We start from the raw sequence: 16,130 nt of genomic DNA, 5'->3' as shown, positions 1-16,130 counted from the left end.
TTTAGGATGGGGACCTTGTCACTGTTATCCATGTTTTTGTTACCTCAAGATTAGCTTATGGCATGTGAGGCTACACTTTACAGGCATCTGGAGAAGGAAGCTGTAGCTTGCTTTATGAGAGAGTATCTCACTGGGACCCAAACCATTGAACGTGCTGCTTTTGAATTGCAGAATAGCCGAGTAGACAGGGTTCCTTTGAAAGAAAATCCTGATTTTGAAAGCACCCTTCTTTCCTAGCACTTTCAGTGCTCCGGGTGGTTGCCATTATGCAAATGAGGCACTGAATAGTCATATCAGCACCTTATTAGCATTTTCAAACCGCTTCATTTACATGCCCCTTCTAAAAGGGAGAGGCATGTATAGACGTAGCCAGTGTGATCTGTCCTGAAATGTTCCCAGCATAGGTCTCATTTACTTGAAGTTGTTCTCTCTTGTGTAGGACAAGTAATGTGTGCTTTAGAATTTCATCTAATAAACATCAATGTTAGATCAGTTTCATTCCACCATCATCAGATCAGTTAGTTCTTTATTACATTGATGTGAGGCCAGGATATTTAATCCATTTCTCCTAAAGGTATTTTCAATGGTATTGTACCATTTGTCCTATTGTAACCTCATTATCCTAACCTTGCCCAGTAGATGGTACTGTTGGCTCTATTTTGTGATTTCTTTTTGAAGTTGAACATTTGTTTCTTGAAAGATGCTAACCTTTTCTTTTTTTCCATTTAATGAATTTTAACTATAGTTTTCCTTATTTTTATCTCTGCTTCTAAGTAAATTCTGTAGCCAGTGGAGTACGATAATCACCCCCTTACTGATTTGATCTTCACAGGTACTAGTAAATTCAAACAACCTTGAGGCAGACCGTAGTATGCTAATGGCTACTGTCCTTAGAAGTATAGAAAATATTTTGAAAATATTCTAATCTGTAATCTGTTGAATTGGGCATATTACCAGTGATCCGTGTTCTGCATCAGGATCTTAATCCAAAAGGGGTTCACTTTAATTTTTTTAAATAGATAGCAAGAAAATGAATTTTAATAAGATATTTGTTTGGCTTTAATAATAGTCTTTTCATATTTAACATTGTGTCATTAATAGATCGTGCTGTTTCATGATGTATCAATCATGCTGAGTGGTAGCCAATTTTACATGTAATTCCTGCAAATGTGAGTTTGGTGTTCCTCTCAGTGCAATGTTTTGATTACATACCTTTTCCTGAAAAAATAAGTATGCTCATATACTACTAAGAGAGTTGTAGAAGGACCTACTAGTCAGACAAGAAACTGTTCAAAAGCTTGTACAGTGTTTCATCTGTCTCTGCTTAGATCCTGATTCAGCAAATCACCTCATTGTGTTCTTAAATCTTTTGCTGAGTTGCAACATTAAAGTGTTCTTCAAACTTGTAAATTCAACATCCAGGCAAGCCAAAATCCCAATTCATCTGCGGAAAAGATACAGCATGTGAAGTGATGGTGATAACCTTCTCGCACCTTTTCCTTAACACTGATCTGAAGGAACACATTCTAGGATGAGACAATAGTCCAGGTTTTATCCATTTAGTCCTGGTCTCCTTTGTTGAAGCTAATGTTTACTGTGGTGGTGTTTGTCGTGCAGCTGTCCGCTAAGAAATGGTCGGATACTGCTGGGTCAGTTCATGTAGGTTGCTAACCAGCACTTAAATGCTAGCAACTTTTGGATAATGCTGCTTTGGCTGGCTTCTAATTAGTGGGCTGACATGTTTGCTAATTGTTTTTTAACCCTAGAGTAAATTTGAAAGTTAATTTTTTCTTTCAAACTGAAAACTTTGAAAGTGAATCTAATCCTTACTTCTTGTACTACATTCATTATATGTTCATAACTGCTGATATTTTCTGAAGAGCGTTGAATTTTTTTCTTTTGATGGCGTGGGGGACTAGAGGGAAAGTCCACACACAAAACTACATGGACTTTGAAAGCTGTTTTACTCATATCTAAGTAAGTTAAATTTAGTCCTGACAGCCTTGATGATGTCCCCTTTTATGTAAGAAAAACCGCATTTCGACTTCTTGTATAGCATTTTCAAAAGCACTCAGCCTGTTTCTGCTCCCAGTGAAACCACTGGGAGTTTTACTGTTAACTTCAGTTGGAGAAGAGTTAAACCAATGTTAAGTGCTTTGAAGAATCCTACTCCTGCGCAGTACGGTCTGTGTGCATGCTTAGGAATACCCACTTGTACAGAACTTCCATTTAAACTAAGATTTTCTTATAGCTTTAAAAATATGCCGCTCAGAACACACACAGGTCTAAAAAGTTTGGTAATTTTTTCCTTTTTCCTTATGTTGTGGTTTCCCCACGTTTTTTTCAGCCTGTGCTTCCTTGCTTTCTCTGAAAAAATACAGGTTGACCCTCTCTAATCTGGCACTCTTGTCTGGCAACATCTGTAATCTGGCATAATCTGGCCAAGATTCCTGTCATCCGGTAAAGTTTGTCTCTGGCCACCCGTCCTGTTCTTAGTGTTCTGTTTTGTTATTTAGCTGTAATTTACCTCTAAATGTCTTCTAAGAGCTAAGTACGCTGTGGAAGTGTTGGTAAAAATTCAATTAGTAATTTAAAATAAACACAAAAACTTGATGTAAAAGTTATTTAAAATTAAAAGTAAGCACAAATAGTTTTCTTGGCCTTTGTGGGTGCTTAGTGCAACTCCAGCTGGCTAGCTGCCTGAGCCCTGTGCTAGCCATCTGCCCACCTGACACCTGTACTGCCAGAGACACCTGCCTGAGCCCCGCACTGCTGGGGCTAACCACTCGCCTGCCTGCCAACCGCCGGGGCCAGCCGCTCACCAGCCACCCGAGCCCCGTGCTGCCGTGACCAGCTGCCCACCCACCATCCTCCTGCCTCACACAGGCCAGGCACCTGAGCTGCCCGCCCAAGCCGCTGGCCTGCCAGCCCAAGCTGCCTGAGCCCTGCACTGCTGGGGCCAGCCACCCACCTAACAGACTGAGCCCCTCAATTCTGGAGCCAGCTGCCTGCCCGCTAGCTCAAGCTGCCTGAGCCCTGCAATGCTAGAGCCAGCTGCCCAAGTCCTGCAAGCCGGCCAGCCACCCAAGCGCCACGAGCCACCCACCTGAGCCCCTCCCCTCCCACAAAGCCAGGCACCACCAGCCCCCACTCTTACCCCATCCCCCTCTCCCAAACCAGGCACCACCAGCACCCCATCTAACCCCATTCTCCTCCTCCTCCCCCCCAACCCAAACTCACTCACCTTTGCACGTGGGTCGATAGTGCTTGTGCTGTGTCACCCACATAAAAGGGCAGGGGCTGAGAGCCAGAAGCAAACACTGGCTCTTTCTTCAGATGGGGGAATGATGGGGTGGAGGGCTGGGTCACATCATACCCCCTCTGGAATTTCTTCATTTCCTGCCCCACCAGGGGGCACGCTCCACAGTTTGGGAAACCATATGCTAAACAATATATCCCTCCTGTGGTCCAGCAAATTCACTCCCCTGTCATCAGTCTGGTTCTGAGGATGCCAGATTAGAGAGGTTGAACCTGTAGTTCAAATACAAACAAGTTACAGCTAGGGGCTGTTCTTTACTTTTACATTTCAAGCCCAGTAGAAACAAGATAAAGGAAATTCTGTAAGGAACTCTTTTTCTTGTAAGTTTTGCTGCCTACTTTCTAGATCAAGGAGATTTATGTAGATATTGGAACATCTACGTGTATAACCAAAGTGTTCAGATTTTACCCATCACTCAAAATCCTTGTTGTCATTCTTTCCATGGCCAATATTAGCTTGGGCCTCTTGTGTGACAATTCTTGTTCTGTGAGGATTCAAAAGGATAGCATGGTCCTGAGTCTTTCTGTCATCTCCTGCAGGGAAGAGGGCAGGCACTGTCAAAGTTCCAGTCAGGCTGGCAGCCCAATATATATCACTAGTGGACTTCATTTTTGTTCCTGTGATGACTTCGTTCTTCCCGGGTGATGTAAGCTGAGAAGGATATCAGGTCCCAAGGCTAGCATTTGGAAGCCAATCACAGGACACTTCGTATCTTGGGGTTGAAATCTGCTGCTCTCTGAGAAGCCGAGTATTATTGGGTACATTTAAGAACTGATAGCAAAAGGGGAACTGAGAAAATGCAGCCATTTTCAAATACTCAGCCATGAGTGGATGCGTTAAAAGAACACGAGGCCTCACACCAAGTGCTCAATCTGTCTGTTTAGCTTAACCAAGATTGGGGTGACCTGATCGTTTGTGAGTACCTACAAGGGGAACAAAACTTAGATAATGGATTTTTCGGTCTAGGCGACACGTACAGTTTGAAACTCTCTCATCCAGAACTCTTGGGACCTGACCAGTGCCAGATGAAGGAATTCGCCAGACCATGGGAGGTCAATGTTGTCTAGCACATAACCAACACTTTCATTGTTTACTGGACTCTTAGAAGACATTTAAGGGTAAATTACAGCTAAATAACAGCACAAAAGATTAAGAACTAGAACTTGTGGCTGGAAACAAACTTTATGGGACCATGGGAAACTTGGCCTCACCCATGATAAGTGGTTGTCCAGCTACCTAAAATCATGCCAGATTACAGATGTTGCCAGATGAGTGTTCTGGATTAGAGAGATTCGTCCTGTATAGTGCAATCTGAGAGCAGGAAAATGAAGTGAGACAAATTGAAACTGGAAATAAACTGTATGTTTTTAACAGCGAGAGTTATTAAGTGTTGGAATAATTTACCAAGGGTTCTCCATCACTGTCCTTTTTAAATTAAGGTGGTATGTTTTTCTAAAAGGCACGTTCTAGTTTAAATAGGAATTCCTTTAAGGAAGTCTGGTGGCCTGTTTTATGCAGGAGGTTGGATTGGATGATAACAGTGGACCCTTCCACCCTTATGATGTATAGAACTTGTTTTACTTGCTGCAGTTCAAATTAAAGAATCAGCTCTACCCAGCAAGCTATGCACAAACACCACCACCAAGTAATTATACATCTTGTAGATTCTACTCAGAAATTGTTTTTATACAGTGTTGGTTTTAGAAAAAATGAAGTCAGTGTGGCGTAGAGACATTAAAATATGCAGTACCAGTTTGAGTGACATCCTAGCTTTCCTGAAATCAATAGGCATATATTTAGCTGTTGACTTGATTGGAGCCAGCAATTCATTACTAGCTTTGAGGAAAGATGTTATCATATAAACAAATGCAAAGTATTTTTTTATGAATTGGGTGAAATCTGTATGATACTGTGCATGCCCAACTCCTGTTGTAGCCAATGAAGTAGATTTTCAAAGGCACAGTTAAGTGTCTATGTGCCATCATTAGCACCTTTGAAAATCTTCCCCAGCAGGAGTTGCTGATATTGAGCCTATCTAAGGCTTTGGCACAACAGCAGTAATGTAATAATGCACTTATTTATATCCCAAAATGCGATTGCTAGAAGCTAGGACTTTGGGGTAGTTATTCAGGATCTCTTGGACTTCAGCCCTTAATATTAATGGAAAATTAGTGAAATGATACTGCAAAGTGTTGAGTGGAAGTTGAGCACGTTCTGAAGTTCAGAGACCCAGTCATTATTATATTCAATATTCCCACTCTTTTCATGTTCACAGTGAAAAGAGTTGGATGAATAATAGCTGTTCAGAAAATACAGGTCTGATCACACTGTAATTTTGTATTCAGATAACTTTAGTAGCTGTGCTTATTGCCTTTTTGCATTTGTTACAACTCTGGGCAAGAAGGGCCAATATGTGATTGGTGAGACAAATCTGTGGTCTCAGGGTTTTCTTTTCTTGTTTGAATATAAGTATTGGCTATGTTGTTCATTCTCACAGTTCTCTTGTAACACATGATATTTTTCTTAAAATTCTGGCTCGTGGAGTTATGTGATTGTGACAGAGGAGATTCTTACATCTTAAAAAATAGTTCTGGCCTTCATAGTTGCAGACAAAAGGTTGAAAGCACAAACGCTAAGCACGTGGCTACACAAGCACCCCCCTTTCAAAAGGGGGATGCCAATGAGCCACTTTGGCAGATGCATGGCCACTCCTCATTAGCATCTGCCAAAGTGGCTCATTAGCATCCCCCTTTCAAAAGGGGGGTGCTAGTGTAGCCTTGACCTAAGGCTGTCACCACACTTGGCCAAAACTTTGAAATGGCCATGCTAATGGCCAAATCAAAGAATACTAATGAGGTGCTGATTTGAATATTCAGTGCCTCGTTAACGTTTGCATGCTGCCGGCTGTGGTGCTTCAAAAGTGTCACTTTCGAACGGGCGTGGCTCGTCATGGCTACACGGGGATCCTTTTTGAAAGGACCCTGCGCATTTCGAAATCCCGTTTAGTCCTCTCAGCAAATATGAATAAGGGGACTTCAGAGTTGATGGGGTACTTTCAAAAAGGACCTCCATCTGGACGAGCTACATGGGAGCGAAAAGCGGCAATTTCGAAGTGCTACGGCTGGCGGCATGCTAAAGAGGTGCTGTATATGTATTTCAGCGCCTCATTAGTATTCTTCAAAATGACCATTAGCATGGCTATCCAAGTTTTCTCTAAGTGTTAGACGTAGCCTAATGGTTCAAAAACTTCTGTTGCTCCCCTGTGGAGTCTCCTGGTCCTGCAAGAATAGATTATGGTAGCAATGGTGGATATATGGAAGAATGCTCCATCTCCCATTCCCTCACCCAATTCACTGCTTCAAGAAGTGTGCCTCTTTTTCATGCCAGGGAGCTTTGTGTTTCAGGGGCGTGCATTCTGAGGCCTAGTTCCTCCTGGAGATATTTTTGGGGAACCTTAGTACCAGCTCCTGTGAGGTGTGAATGAGCTCCTTTCATCTAAAAATGAGCATGGACAAAATTGTGGCCTTAATTATACCTGTATAACCCTTTGGACCTCCTGATTGATTTATTAACTGGAAGGTTGAAAATTAGTTTAATCCGCTAACGTTCCAATCATTATGGCATTTGGAAGATGTTTTTTACTGGAGGCAGAATGGACATAGAGTGCTCCAGCATAAGCACAGTGTGTAGTTTATTGCTACACCTTCTTCGTGGCTGAGAACTGTATTACATATAGCAGATAATTAGACTGTTTATAAACTGCTTTGAGGTGTTTGCTTACATGCTGTTTGAGATGGAGAAACGCTGAGCTTTTGGTTGATGATGCAATTACAATATTATGTGAAATATTTGTGTTTTCTTGCTCACTTTTAGGCCTTTGACAGAAATGCTTGGTGATAGAGCATTAGTTTGCTGCTAGCAAAGGGAGATCCAAAAAATCAGAATAAATTAATTTTCCTGGAGATTTCTGCTATTGATTTTTGTTTGTTTGTTTGTTTTGTTTAGGATACATACTATTCTGTGTATCTTTGAATTTGGTCTGTGTGAGTATATACATATATGAAAGTTAAACATTTTTCTGTATCACCATGTATGTTGTGTGATAGAAAAATAATGAACACACTTTCCTCTTGCAGTATCTTGCAGATTAGCAGTATCACTGAGTAGTAAGATAATATGGTGGACATTTTTGGAAGAATCCTTAAGGGAGCCTCACTCAATTTTTTTTTCAGAATTTTATCCCGTTTTTCTTTGTTTTTTAGTTCAGAGTAAATGAGTTTGGAGCCCTAGAAGTCATCACAGATGAAACAGAGATGGAAAGTGTTAAAAAGGCCACTGCTACTACAACCTGGATGGTGCCAACTGCTCAAGAGGGTCAGAAAGAAGCTATTTCGTTTTTGTATGCTGTAGTTATTTTAATGTTACAATGTTCTGTAAAAAGTTGCCAAAATCTTTAAAAATGCTTATTTTCTGTCCTTCTAAGTTTTGTGTGTACCTCATGAAAAAAATTGAAGAGATTTTATTAATTACTTGAGTGTGAATGGGTGTCAAAAGAAATGCCTTTTAAAACTTCACACTTCTGTTATCAAACATCTGGAAGCAGTAATTTTAGAAAACTGTAGCTTTATACTTCTAACAGGCACTTTTATCTAAGTTTATAATGGAAGAAAAAAATTAGTGTGGTCTATCCTGTTATTTTTTAATTAAAAGGTGTCCTTATTGTCACTCATGTTTGAAATACATCAGCATTCTGCACTTTGTTCTTGCTGAGGCTAGTTCTGAAAATGAAGAGAAGAATTTTAACTCTTATCTATAGTTAACTTCAGCCCAAAATAGTGTAAACGGTAAAACAGTTGTTACAAGATATTGTTTATTTGCGGCTCTGACAACTTAACCTATGGAGTATGAAGTCTCCAGTATTTCTTTGTTACTTCTTACTAAACTGTTGTGTATGCTTGCAAAATGTGGAGTGAGTAATAATATTCAGCGGTTTAAGTAAGCATTTAGCTGACTGGACAAGGGGGTTAAACAGAATTTTATGTGGAATTTAAAGTATTGCCAAAATAAGAATACACATTTTTATCCATAGAATGATGTATCACATAGTTAGACTTTAAGTATTATTTTTATACACATTTAACATGGGATCAGTATGGTATCACCAACTAGAATATCACAGCTATTTCCATGGCTTCCCCCCCCCCCTTCTTTTTTGGTGGCGGGGGGGGCGGTAGAAGATAGTACATTTTGCCAGGTATTCTTTTTCTTTCTTCAATTAATTTTTTAATTATTTGTTGCTTTTGTAGAAAATGTCAGATTAACAGAATGTAACAATCTACCCAAGAACACAAGCAATAATACTGAACACTTCACCACAATGGCTCACTAAGAGGCCTTCACCTGACCTAGAAAGACCCTTTCTAGGGGGTGAAAAAAGTAGTTCAGCCTGTTTAGTCCTCAACCTCTCTCCTAAATCTGCCAACTATTACTGTTACTAGCCATTGTAAGTGGTATGATTTTGTTTGATGGATGTCTCTTCAGTACCTTTAATACACTGAACTGAGAGTGCCAGTTCATAAACCAGGAAGTAATTGGTGATGATTTTCAATCAGTATTGACTTGTGGAAGGTTCATATGTGTGAGGTGGAGGTCAGAGATGTGCTACCATAGCATAAGGCACAGTAGCTATATGTTGTGGAGTAAATTCTGTCCCCTCTCATAGCTGTGTGATCCTAGTTTTGTAATATCAAATGCACACTATGATATCCTGCAGTACGGTTAACCTGAAATAATTTCTTGCTAATCAAATCAAATATGTTCAGAACTTTGAATTAACTATAAATTTGTGGTGAGGATGTCTGACTTACCTTATATCACATTAGTTTGGAGACAGAGGCTATAATAGAAGAATGTCTCATATATTAATATTTTAGTTACATAAATAAGTTTTTTATTTGTTAAGGGAAAAAAAACCTTCACCAAAGTCCCTTCTCACAGTTGGCAGTAGTTCCATTCGGTGAGGAAAGAGGCATACTGGCAAGGTAGCATGGGAAAATCTGCACAGCTGCAGTTTAGGCTATACCTGATCAGTGGATAAGTCCAATCATCTGTGTAGCTCATGCAACATCTCTCAGCAGCACTAAATTCACAGTAAAAAAGACAAACTAAATGTTGACTTGTGTGTCCTTATGCTAATGCTCTCTTGTAAGGGGGTATGCTCTCCACAGGTTGTGGAAAAAACAGTTATCTAGCTTGGGTATACTTGGTGGGTGGGTCAGGCTTAATTAGAAGCACAGCTGGGTGAGCTCATTTGGGGAGAAAAGACAGGGAGGAGGGAAAAGTCGGAGAGAGAGAAATGGGAAAAGACCAGATAGGTTTCTCAAAAGATGAGCTGGGAGCCAGATTTAGACTGAGCCCTCTGAGATGTGCCTGAATTAGGGGAGGGTTGTGCCAGTCCCTGAAATAGGGGATTGATGAAACTGGGGAACAGTAACAGAGGTAGGCTTGAACTGAGGTGACTACCTGTGGAGCCCAGCAGGCTGAAGGTTTGCTTTGTATATATTTTTGTTGGACTTGGTAAAGGTCTCTGAGGCACCAGAGAAACTGGACATTGTACAGTAGTCCAGTTGGAGGGCTGGGATGCCCCCATGGAAAGAGTAGGCCAGAAAAAGGGGATGGTGAAACTGAGGCATAAATTGCTGTGTGCTACATACAGTGAAGAATATGTGCTGGAGAGGCAGACTTACTTCACCTCTGTATTACATAGGTAACAGAAGTATAAGATCATGGGCGTTTACCTTTATCTGTATTGCTTTTGAAAGCCAACAGTGGAGTGAGGAACAATTATGGATGGTAACTATTGGTTCTACCACTAATGGCAGAAGCATAAATAGAGCCTTTCATTTGTTTGGCAAGCTCTGTTTTAAGAAATTTCTTATTTTTGTACCCTAACTTGGAGAAATTACTCTTTTCTTTTCCCTATGCAGCCTTTTCAGAAAAGACTGGGATTCCACTGAAATTGAAGGAAGCTACGAAAATGGACGGGCTAACTTTCTGCGAAAACTGTTATCACTATGGTACCACAGAAGAATTTGTCCTTGATGGGAAATTTTGCAGCCAGAAATGTGCACATCAGGTCAAAAAGAAGTATGTATTATCATAAAGCATAAACTGAAGAAATACGACATAAATACAGCATGACGAGAGAGAGCACTTGGATAAAGTAGTGAGATCGGGAGGGGTCACTAATTTCTGAATTTTCTGACTTTAATTCTCAGTATTGATATCTACTTTTAGTTCTGTACCAAATATCTATAGAATATGAGAGCTCTAGTCTTGTAATGCAAATGTTGAGGTCTTTGTTAGTTGCATAGAAAATATTGTCTTTTGCTGCTGAACAAAAGCACCGAAGACTTCATTTATAGTCTGCATGAGTCAGTGTCAGACTCCCACAAATGTTTCATAATCACTAGAATTAGGATGCTCAGCGATTAGATGGTTGGTGTAGTTAGTTAATTATGTTTAAGTGCAAAAGCTACATTACATATGACACCAACTGCAAATTCCAACCTGACAGTTTCTCAGTTCTTTCCATTTCAGTGGTGCACTAATGCAGCTCATGACATCACAGATGAAGATTTCTGATTACATGCTCATTGTGAATTGTACATTTCACTGGGGCAATTTGACATACATGTTCTAAAGCATTTGTGCTCATTTTTAAGTAACTGCTTCAAAGTAGTCAGGTTCTGTTTGCTTGACTGACAATTTATGCTGTTACGTATCTGCTTATTCCAACTGGATTTGTCAGGCCTACTAATTATTAGTGTTTTCCTTTCTTTAAACTGCCCTGCAGTCTTAAAACATTTCAAAAGAATTGCTTCTTTATGAGTTTTGATGCCAGGCGGGAAAGACAAATCATTTTAAACATGCAGAATCTGTTCAGGATAGGCTGACAGCTTTCCTTTTGCAGTTACTGTTGTATGTCTTGTGTGTTAACTTTTTTGACAGCTGTCGCTTTCAATAGGAGCTCTAAGAATATATTCTAAATGATACCCAGGGACCTACAAACACTTTCAGGAAATTGCCTTTCATAATTCTTTCATTTAAGTTTATGGACATAAAAGTTGAATTGTAGGTTTTTATGTCACCATGATTTTCTCATGACAGAGAACCAAAGGAGGATAAAGATGATGTGGAAGGCAGTGAGGAAGATGATTCTAAAGGCACTCGGAAAAGAAAAACCAAATTGCCTCTGAAAGAAGAGTGCAAAGAAGATGGAGAAGACAAGAGAGAGAAGGATGAAACTGTTAGTATGCTTCATAAACCCAGTCGTGCAGTTAGCTTCAGCAGGACTTTTACATACGGGAGGAAACATCTAGGCTAACTTGGCTAATGGATATGCCCTTTTAAATTATCATAATGGTTCTTGCAACATCTCAGCTGGGCACCAGTTCCTGATGTATCAATTTTTATGCAGTTTCCAGAGTGCTAAAGCACTCTGGGATGTGTAGCTGCGACATAGCTCAGTTGAATAATAGATTTCTCAGTTATGTTTAACTGTACACAATCATTAATTGAGCTGTCACTTTTATGTTGTGCCCATTTCCTCCTCATTGAAAAGAAACCAAACAAGGGCATTTTTAAATGAATAGAAGGTACTTAAGTCCATGGTGTTACTGGAACATTAAGCACAGAAAAATAAGGAAATTAGAATATATAGTTTCTGCAACAATCATTACTTGTATTGCATGTAAGCTAAGGCATGGAAGTTAATAGCTTGTTTGCGAGATAATCACATTACAATTGTAGGAAACATAACTTTGTTTTTCTTAATTTTTTTAATGTAAAATCTCTGCCAGAGTATTGTCTATCTTTTCATTTCACAGGATTTTCTTTGTGGTTAGGTTTTTTCCATCAGTATGTGAGTAGGGGAAGGTGAATCTCAAACACTTTTGGTTCTTTTTTAGTGTACTGACTTTTGACTAGCAATGGACTGGACCTCCATGGATAATTATACAGATAATAAGGTCTAGTAGTAACTCCTTGGTGAAAAAGATTAGATCCACAGTTTAATGCATCAGGGATGAATTTGTATCATTGAGTTTAGGAAATCATCCAGATACTTTAAAAAGAAAAAATCTGCAGAAAGACACAGTTTGTGAAATTGTATTTAGTGTAGATAAAAAATAAGTAGTAGATTAATTTCCAAAGTTGCCAGACCTAATCTTTCTATTTTTGATCTCTTCAAAATGAATGTGTTTTATTTTTGTTTGTGTGTAAAGTCAGAGCAGTTTTCTCATTTCTGTGATTACCTTGTCACTTTTTAAACTTACATCATGTCACCATCTTCTTGGTAGTCTCATTGGGCTTGTCTACACTACCACCTTCCGTTGAAGGAAGGATGGTAATTAGGGTGTTGGGAGTTTACTAATGAAGTGCTGCCGTGCACAGGCAGCACTGAGTTAAGCAAATTCCACCCACCCCCCACCGCCCCGCCACCGCAGCAAGTTTGAAGTTTTAAACTTCGAAGTACTGGCACGCGTCTAGCCGCGGCTCACGCACCGGTACTTCAGAGTGCCGGGGCAACTTCGAAGTCCCCTTTCTACTCAACTTAGAAGTCCCCTTGCTACTTAATACTCAAGTAAGGGGACTTCGAAGTTGCCCCGGCACATTGAAGTACTGGTGCATGAGCCGTGGCTAGACGCGTGCCAGTACTTCGAAGTTTAAAACTTCAAACTTGCTGCGGGGGGGGGGGGGGGGGGAGAATTTGCTTAACTCAGTGCTGCCTGTGCACGGCACCCTAATTACCCTCCTTCAACGGAAGGTGGTAGTGTAGACAAGCCCATTGTCTTTGTCCTATTTTAGCTATGCTTCAATACTAACATTGGTTTCTAGATACTTGACCTTTATTGTTGTGGTGCAGTTCTTGCTAGGTTCTGTTGCTAATGTTTCCAGTATGAATAATGTATCTCCCAAAGCTTTTTCTGTCTTCAGGAGAACACATGTCCTGCTAGTTTTATGTCTTTTTGCTCTGTGACAGATACTTGTTAGAGCAGAAGTTATTATTTATAATTATTTGCTGACATTTAGGAGAAAACATTTCTTCTATGCTTGATGTTTCTTTTCTTGATACCAGTACAGTTATTGATTTCTGACATAGAAAAAGCAAAATGAAAAGGTTGGGGGAATTGTCTTTTGCCTTTGCCAACAGTAGCACATGTGCTATAACTGATGATTAATCTTCAGCTGACTGCCAGTCTTTATGTATATTTTCTGAAGTCTGCAAGGTGTACACACAAGAAACTATCACTATCAAATCCCCCTGCACTCTTCTGCAGACTAAATAAGCATAAATCTCTCAGCCTCTCCTCATAAATCATGTTCTTCAGACCCCTAATCATTTTTGTTGCTCTCTGCTGGACTCTGTCCAATGTGCCCACATCCTTTTTGTAATGGGGAGCCCAGAATTGGATACAGTATGCCAGATATGGCCTCACTAGCACTGAATAAAGGGAAATAATCACTTCCCTAGATCTGCTGGCAGTTCTTCTACCAATGCAGCCCAGTGTGCCATTAGCTTTCTTGGCAGCAAGGGCACATTGTTGACTCATGTCTAGATTCTCATCCACTATAATCCCCAGGTCCTTTTCTGCAGAACTGCTGCTTAGCTAGTAAGTCCCTAGCCTGTTGCAGTGTTTGGGATTCTTGTGTTCCAAGTGCAGGAATCTGTACTTGTCCTTGTTAAATCTCATCTCAGATCATTTGACCCAATCTTCCAATTTGTCTAAGTCACTCTGGACCTTATCCCCTCCTCTAATGTATCTGCCTCCCCTCTAGCTTAGTGTCTTCTATGAACTTGCTGAGTGTGCAATCCCTCCCTTCATCCAGGACATTAATGAAGATGTTGAACAAAACCGGCTCCTGGCCAATCAGGCTGTACTTGATACCAAGCGCCAGCCAGGCATCTCACTGTTGATTACAACCCTTTGAGCTGGATATCTAACCAGCTTTCTATCTACTTTACAGTCCATTTATTCAAGTCATACTACTCTGACTTGTTTGCAAGAATACTGTGAGAGACCATATCAAAAACTTTGCTAAAGTCCAGGGATATCACATGCACCACAGTTGCTGAGGTAACAGAAGCTTCTTGGGTTACTGGAAGGAAATTTGTTGTTGTCTACATGACATCCTAATGGGCAAAACTTAGGAGCCAGGTTTATTGCCTTCCTCCTGCAGCAATCTCTCAAATGAGTCCTTGAGCTACTTTGGGTGTTAACAAAACTATTCATGCATAATAATAAGAAAGAAGGAGCTGTATCAATATACATTTCATAAGGAACTTAGAGGGGAAAATGTATTTTGACATATACACAAGGCCAAAATTGTTTGAGGAATAACTTTCTACTGTTGGAAGAGTGAGAACAGTGAAGAATGTGATCTGGAATCTCCACAACTTAGGCTATGGTAACTGGTTTTCGGTTTTTATTGCTTTTTTTTTTTTTGGTCCTTTGTACTTATAAACGTCAGTCTGTATTGGAAATGAAATTAATCTGAAGAAGTGGGTCTGTCCCACGAAAGTTCATCAGAGTAAATTGTTTTGTTAGTCTTTAAAGTGCTACATTTCTGCTGCTTTGTTTGGTTTTAAAGCGTTTGAATTCCAGAGTCTGAAGATCCTCTGAATTCTCCATAGTTCTTAAGAGAGTTTGTTGGGAGAAGTCTTTCATTTTATTGTTTTACTTACCATTAGAAATTTACAGCTTGAAGCTTGATATTAAAGAGCTAAAACTATCCTTCCTTTAAAAATAGTAAAAACAGTGGCTATGTCCTTTTAACTTCAGTTGGCTTCAGAACTAATAAATCTATTAAATTCCTAAATTTTGTAATCTAGGAGGAGAAGCATGAAGGGAGGATACTAAGAGTATCTCAGCGAGCCAGAAGAAAAAGAAAAGGTGATGTGGCCATTTTAAAGCAACGTAAGTTGAGTTATGGAATTAAAAAAAAAGATTTAGATTATTCATTAGCCTATGTATGCCCAAAGGGGAATCATCTCCTGTCTATCGAGAGTTATGGTGGTTAACAGCACTAGAGTTATATTCTTTGATTCTACCAGTAATTATAGTAGATTCTATAGTAATTAAGTCAGTTGAAGGTAAATTTGAAATAAGTAACCAACACTTTGAGCCTGATTCTCAATTACATGAAGGGTATGTCTGCACTGCAATGTAAGCCCAGCGTTAGTGGCACTTGAGTCAGCTGACTTGAGTTAGTGCACCCTGGGATTGAGTGCCTGTGTTGTATTTTAACTCTGTATTTCTAACTCATGCTCAAATCATGGGTCTCTGACATCTACGCTACAGTGCACAGACCCAGTTCAAAGGAAGCATGTCACAGAGTTTCTAGTAAACCCCCCACCCCGAGATTGGCCACTGCAGATCTAAGACCACACTGCACTGCATTAAAACTGTGCTGCCTTCCCTGGACGTTATCAGGAAGCAGCATGCTTTTCAAAAGTCTTGATCAGTTCACTCTCCATTGCAAACACAGGAGGCTTTTTGATAGTGCCCTTGCAAATCTGGTTGGAGGAGAATAGGTCATTACATGCTGCTTTAGTGGCTTAAAGGACCCTTAGTGTAAGTGAGAAGCAGACCTGTTGATTTATTGGATACATAGGATTGTGTCTTTCACTTTTGCAGTCATTCAAAGATGTTCACTTAGCAGAAGCAGCAGTTTTCCTTTGTGTCCTCTGGGAGCAATATCGTAACTATAATATGTTTAGGCTTTGCAGCATTCAATTATTTTTTTACAA

General features: G+C 40.0%; 1 protein-coding gene across 4 annotated transcripts in view; it reads left to right on the top strand.

Annotated features, from left to right (window-relative positions):
- Positions 1-16,130, top strand: part of L3MBTL3 (L3MBTL histone methyl-lysine binding protein 3) — a 160,656-nt gene that overhangs the window by 34,938 nt on the left and 109,588 nt on the right. For 3 of the 4 annotated variants that reach the window (XM_074988773.1, XM_074988770.1, XM_074988772.1), the window contains exons 3-6: positions 7,582-7,693; positions 10,306-10,465; positions 11,489-11,627; positions 15,213-15,297. In XM_074988773.1, the coding sequence (XP_074844874.1) occupies positions 7,582-7,693; positions 10,306-10,465; positions 11,489-11,627; positions 15,213-15,297 (496 nt within the window). The remainder of the gene's footprint in view (positions 1-7,581; positions 7,694-10,305; positions 10,466-11,488; positions 11,628-15,212; positions 15,298-16,130) is intronic. The other variant, XM_074988774.1, reaches the window with a different exon arrangement.

Source organism: Carettochelys insculpta, chromosome 3, assembly GCF_033958435.1.
Source record: "Carettochelys insculpta isolate YL-2023 chromosome 3, ASM3395843v1, whole genome shotgun sequence".
Lineage (NCBI taxonomy): Eukaryota > Metazoa > Chordata > Testudines > Carettochelyidae > Carettochelys > Carettochelys insculpta.
Note: the sequence above shows the minus strand (reverse complement) of the source record. Positions and strands in the feature narration are given on the sequence as shown.